General features: G+C 35.2%; 1 protein-coding gene across 1 annotated transcript in view; it reads right to left on the reverse strand.

Moving 5' to 3' along the window:
• The window catches only part of NEGR1 (neuronal growth regulator 1), a 473,734-nt gene extending 467,694 nt beyond the window's left edge, over positions 1-6,040 (reverse strand). Inside the window, exons 1-2 of the mRNA XM_058540322.1 lie at positions 6,009-6,040; positions 5,589-5,821 (exon numbers count right to left, since the gene is read on the reverse strand). Coding sequence (XP_058396305.1) covers positions 5,589-5,821; positions 6,009-6,040 — 265 coding nt within the window. The remainder of the gene's footprint in view (positions 1-5,588; positions 5,822-6,008) is intronic.
• Between the last annotated feature and the right edge of the window lie 473 nt (positions 6,041-6,513).

Raw genomic sequence — 6,513 nt, forward strand, 5'->3', positions numbered from 1 at the left:
TATGGATCATGTATAAAAAACTAAGGCCATTTTTGAGAGATATTCTCCCTGATTCCTCTCTAAAAAAAAAAAAAAAAGAGCTCATGGATACAGAGAACAGATTGGTGGTTGCCAGAGGCAGGGAGATGGGGCGGTGGGCGAAATGGGTGAAGGGGGTTAAAAAGTACAAACTTCCAGTTATAAATAAGTCCCAGGGATGTCATGTGCAGCATGGTGACTATAGTTAATAACACTGTACTGCATATTTGAAAGTTGATAAGAGTAGATCTTAAAAATTCTCATCACAAGAAAAAAGTTTGTAACTAATTTGGGTTCCTATGTATAACCTTAATCTCTCCCCCAACAGGTATAAATAGAGCTTGAATAAAACAGGGTGGGACCCAGTCTGAGGGCCTTGTCCTGAGCCATCATTGTGTTCAGGCAACGACTATTTTGACATCTATGGGTTCTGTAAAACTTTTCCTAATGCTGATAATTTGCCTTTGGTTTCATTTTGTAGCTTGTTGTAAATTTTGAAATATTTACTGTTGCAGAACAATGACTTAAATTGTCTAATGTGTGTGGTATTTTGACATGCTTTTTAAACCATTATAGCTTCTTTCCCCTTTGGGTCTTTTGAGGAAGGCAGGCCCACGTCCTGTGATGCTGTGTTATTGCCCATCAGCTCAACTGGCAGAAGTGTGGTATCTTTTTCTTCCAGTATGTACCTTGTAAAGGATTTAATATTCATAAAAAGGATGTTATCATTAGATTAAGATGTGCTGATCTTTAAAGCATATGGCTCTATACTTGTAGCCACATGGAATAATTGCTTTCCAGATACTCACTGGTAAGTATAAATTTTAAATAGCTGTACCTGAATTCCTATTCAAAGACCCACTGAGAGAAATAATATTTGTGGATATTTAACTCAGGAAGGGTAGGTCCTCAAATTTGCTTATAGGTTAAGGCAATAATCAAAAAGCTATCTCCCTGTTATTGAATTGACATCTTACTGAATTTATTTTTAGATTTTTAATTTTTTTTTTACTTTGCTGCACTTCAGGTTATATTGAGAGGTGTTATAAGGAACAATCCTATGAATGAGTGCTGTGCGTACTATACAGTTACTGTTGAGATATTCCTTAAAGCTCACAGTGATGCTCTGAGATGACACAGTAAAAATGCTTCTCCATTCTGAGTAATAGGATCAGAGTATCAAGGAATTTAAGTTTTAACCTTATGGACCATGAAATGAATAACTGATCCTGTTTCTCTCTGGGTATGGGCTACTAGAAATCTTAGAACTACATTTTTTACCAAGCTCTAAAAGTATATAGAAATCATGACATAAATTTTATGATCTAACCTCATTTCTGACTACATCCTACTCTAATCATCCTTATCTTTTGCCCCCAATTTCTCCAATTTTTCTTGGTGTACTAAATACTTCTTTATAAGCCACTTTAAATCCCTTCCAGTATAAAACAAAATGTTAACAATAAATGGTGTTTGAATGTGTTGTCTTTCCATTTCACAAAGGCTTTCTCAAAACAATGGCTAATCCAGAAGCCAGGGTCTAACACTGTCATAGTTTGGGATCTTTGAGAAGAAGACACTGAAGCAAGATGGAGCTTACGGTGCAGGATATCTATAAGGGGATGCCCTTGGGGTAAATCCTTGGAGAAGGAGGAGAAAGGAGAGAGGACTGAAGAGAGCAGGAGGTTGAGCTGTAGTGCACGCTGCTAAACAGCCTCGGCTGCTCTGGAGCCAAAATGGCCCATCAGAATTATCCTACTTTGGACTGAAAAGGAGGGGCTTTTCCACTCCATGCCTCAATCACTCATCAAATGTTGGTTGCTCTAGGCAAAGCTCAACTTGGTCAAGGTGGCTGTCTACAGCTGAGGCCATCCCTGAAAAGCTGGTCATTAAGTGCTATCTGCTGACCACACTCCCAGCAACTAGCAAAACAAGACCATCCTTGAAAAGGGAAGTGTGCCACCCCATCTATCACAAATATTCTAGGTAAGTCAGACACCCTAAAGGAACAAGAATACCCCGGGGCAGCTGAATACCCTTGAGAAGTTATTTTGGTCATAGAGTTAGGTGCTTCTTCTACTCTGCCTAGAGAAAACCCAGAGTAAATGTCCCTGAAAAGGACGCAAGTTGAGTGATAAACACTTCACATACTCTGTGTGTGTGTGTGTGTGTGTTTGTGTCTGTGCATGTGTGTGGGGCTTAGGGGCTTAAAACAACATATATTTATTATCTCAGTTTCTGTCCAGGCATATCTTAGCTAATTCCTCTGTTCATCGTCTCACAAGGCTGCAGTTGAGGTATTGGCTGGGGCTGTTGGATACATATGTATTTAATATACAATATCTAAGAATGCCTATTTTGTGCTGCACACAACCTGGATTTTAGACATGGACTCAAAGTAAAAGCCACCCCTGTCATATATATGCGTGGACAGCATTTACATTTCATGATTCCTATCATCACAGTATTGTAATGGGGGTTTCTGGCTTCATAACAAGTCTTCCAGCCTTGTACATTCTTATATTCTGGAACAAGAAAGATTGCTCTTAGTAAACGCTGCACCACATGATTTGAAACACTGAACAATTAGGTAACTTGATTTACCAGTCCTATATTATATATAGGTAACGAACATTTTATTTTCTTACTGAGTCTATTAGCCAATTTCTATGCCCTTGAAGCAAAACTCCAATTCACCACATTCTTCAAATTCCATGAGTACATGCATTGTTCAGCTCAGTTGGTGAAACAAAAACATGGAGATAAATAAAACACACTTGCAGAGTAAATAATAGAAGGTACTACTCTTTAACGATTAGTTTGCATGGTGCTCGATACAAGTGCTACACAAGTGTAATAGAATATTTTTCATTTTTTAACTTAACTTTTTTTCCCTTTCAAATAAAAAACAAATAATCATAGTGGATTCTTTTTCTTTTTTTTTTTTTTTTTTGTCATTTGTCTTTTGTTTTTAACTGGCATGGACCTTAAGATCTTCCGGTCTGAGTGTTCCTTTTTCAAATGAGGAGACTAGAGTTTAGAGAGACTTGATAATTACTCATTTCATGAGGGAAAAGTCAGGACCGGAATCCAGGTTTTCCAACTCCTACTCCAGTGTTTTTTCCCTCCTCCATTGTTCCATCCTTTGGTATTAATAGCTCTTAGAAATCAACAGCACCAAAAAATTTCCCATGCACAATGTCTGCATTGGCAAGATATTCCTTTTATTATCCCCTTTCTAAAACAATTTCTTTAATAGCTCCCTTGAGTACATAGCTGCGACAATTAAAGATAAGCTTTGTTTTTACCAGCCAACGCGAGTTTGACATCAGTGATTCATACAGTCTTCTCTCAGTTGCTCAGTTTCTTCATCTTGGTGAATAAAGTCTTGACAAACTTTTAGGCAAGGAACATACACTTCAAAACTCTCCAGATGCACCTGAGCATCAGACAACTCAACAAATATAGAGACTGAAGAGATGTGCACATCAGTTTGTTTTCGTTCATTGAGAGGAAATGTAACTTAAGTGGGGTTGACTTTTTATGACATTTATTTAGTTCTTGAATTCACTGACAAGCCTATTAATGTATTCCCTGAACTTTATTAATGTAATTGGAAAACTGCCCACATGTCAATCAACTTCTAATAAGTAATTATGTTCATAAAAACTGTAAAATTATTAGCTTTTAATTTGACCCAAGCACATACTTTGAAAACTGTAACATGAATTTTCTTTTTTTAGAGGAACAAAATATTATACTGATACAACATTCAATAAGTGCATTCCTAAAAGGCACTTCCTAAAATGATGCCCCAAAATTCACCATCATCAAATGGCCAGCAAAAAAGAGTGCCATAATATGTCATGTAACAGTTTAAAAAGTTTGTATGGTATTAAACAATCTATGTAACATAAAGTTAAAAAGAAATCCTATGGAAATTAAACATATGCTTGGGCAGGGCTTATTTATCCATAGTCTGGTTTAAAAATATGGGCCTAACATGGAACAAGAGAGAATGGAGAAAAGGAAAGAAGGACATGTTTAGTGTCCAGAAATATATCATTTAAACCTACAAGAAGCAAAGTGTCTATATCTCAAGCGACTCAAATATATTATTGTCCAAGTGTACTTCTTCTCATGTAATAAAAATCTTTTGTAGTCTTTGAGTTAGAAACTCAAGTCAAAGGGCACAGAACTAAACAAGTGAGCAGAATTAGACTTGGATAACAGAAGAAACGTGTTTTTGACTTATAATCTCATGTTAGTTTCTGAAGCTGGACAAACTCTTGCCCTCCGGAATCTCTGGAGAATCTCTGAATAAAAATGGACTTTGGTGAAAACTTTATTATAGTCTCCTATCCTTTTAAATAAGGAATGTCACCACAGTCTGCAATGATCTATAATAAAAACCATTGAGGAAATTCACTGACTTATTCTTCAATTTATACTTTCCTCCTCAAAGTTGATTGTTTAATTAATGTTTAACCTTTATCACAAAATTAAAATATTTACTAATAATTGAAGCTGTGTTTGAATTCAGGTTTACCTTTACGTGAGGAAATAAAGCTCACTTAATAAAGTTGTAGATTAACAATCTTTTCCAGATGCAAGCCATGTACCTAAATTAACACTTAGTGTTGATTTTTTGAAGGGTAAACTCAGAGATAATACAACTAACTTGCCCTCTCAGCTTTCCTGTTAGGAACAAAATAGGCATTCACTGGCACCACATTATTATATAATTCATTATTAATTTTACTTAGAAATGCTGCAATGTCATTTTGAGTTCCACAGCATAATATTTCTATGCAACCAACACATGATTAATCTAGAAAGCGCAAGGAAATAATGTGAATAAAAGGGCAAAAATATACATTTTCCATTCTACTAGCATTATAATTGCATTTTTCTTGAAAACTATTTGTATTGGGGATAAATATGCTCTCACATTTTAGCGTGCAAAGACAAATAAAATAATTTGATGATGCTGTATTTGGAGATTGTAAGTTAGCTAGCATGATTTATGATCTACTGAAAGTAAATCAAAGTATAAAGCACTGTGTACAATATTTTTTCAATTACTCTGTATTTAAATAAAATAATTCCAGAAAATTGCTTTTTTTTCATTGTGACTTGAATCAAAGTAAACAGAAGTTGGATTGAGACAGAGTGTTGGAAGGCTAGAGGATTACTTTTAGTTACTATCCATATTTCAAAAAGTTCTAATATTTTAATATACCCATCATGGGTTACTAAAGATTTATTTTAATGTATCAATCATGAGTTCTCAAAGATTTATTGAAGGGGTGACTCAAAGAAAGATACAAAGTGAATCATATACAAAAAATCATAATGTGTTGCTAATGGATAATTTTTGATCCTGGTAAGTGGGAATTTGTATGCCTATAATAGCCATGACACTTAATGGAATCTAGGCACATAAATCCCTGAAGAAAATGACAGTATATCTTTCAGCATTGTTCGTTATTTCTGAGTCATTTTGATATCTGAATATCGAACATTTCTAAGCGCAGTTCTTCAAATATAGCAGTGACGGAAATGCATACCTTGCACAGTTAGATGCACCTGCATTGTTCTCGGTGTATGTTGAGTCTGAACAGAACACGTGTAAGGGCCATCATCTGTCACATCTACATTCTGTATCTGGAGGCTGTAGTCCCTTTTATTCAATGTTGAAATTGAAACTCGAGGATCCACGGACCACTTATCACCTCCCGCAAAAATAATACTTGACCGGTTCAGCCAGGCACCCTTTGAAGCTCCATCTTCCAAATAACACCTACAAATTACCAGAGACAGAACACTATTAATAAAAGTGAAAATGAGAGACAACATGATCTTTGTTCTGAGTGTATTTCCATATGCTGAATTATAGCACTGCATCAAATGCAAACATCAGACGTAAACGCAGGAGCCAAGAACACATTGGTACATCTTCCATTCCCAATGCAAATGTGAAACTATACCTGCACACAGTTTTGTTTTGTTTTGTGTCCATGTGTCTACCTTAATTCAAAGCCAGTCAAAATCCTTTTTCATTCTATCTGGATGACAAGTAAATTTAAATAAGGTTAAATTATTTCAAATAATTTTCAACATTAAAACACATTTCTTTCTTTGAAATTATAAGAAGTAGAAAAGATCTATGAGTTATACTGGTTCAACCCAATCCAATTCCGAATATAATGTACCAGATGCAGAAAGCATAAAATAGTAGCATATACATGTTTATTTTTAAATTACCTGCATTTGCAGCATGGTAAGCTTGTACACTGAAACTATAAACTGCATTTTACTGATAATATTGCTATTGTAATTAAATGTAGCAAGGCTAATATAATACTTATAGCAGCAAATTCTTGCTGTCTATTCAATAAACTGACTAATGGTTTTTCCAGGAAGCGTTCATTTATTCAGCAAACATTTATGGAGCATCTACTATTTATAGATTCAAAGAGGTATTGTCCTTGC

Source organism: Diceros bicornis, chromosome 4 (assembly GCF_020826845.1).
Source record: "Diceros bicornis minor isolate mBicDic1 chromosome 4, mDicBic1.mat.cur, whole genome shotgun sequence".
NCBI lineage: Eukaryota > Metazoa > Chordata > Mammalia > Perissodactyla > Rhinocerotidae > Diceros > Diceros bicornis.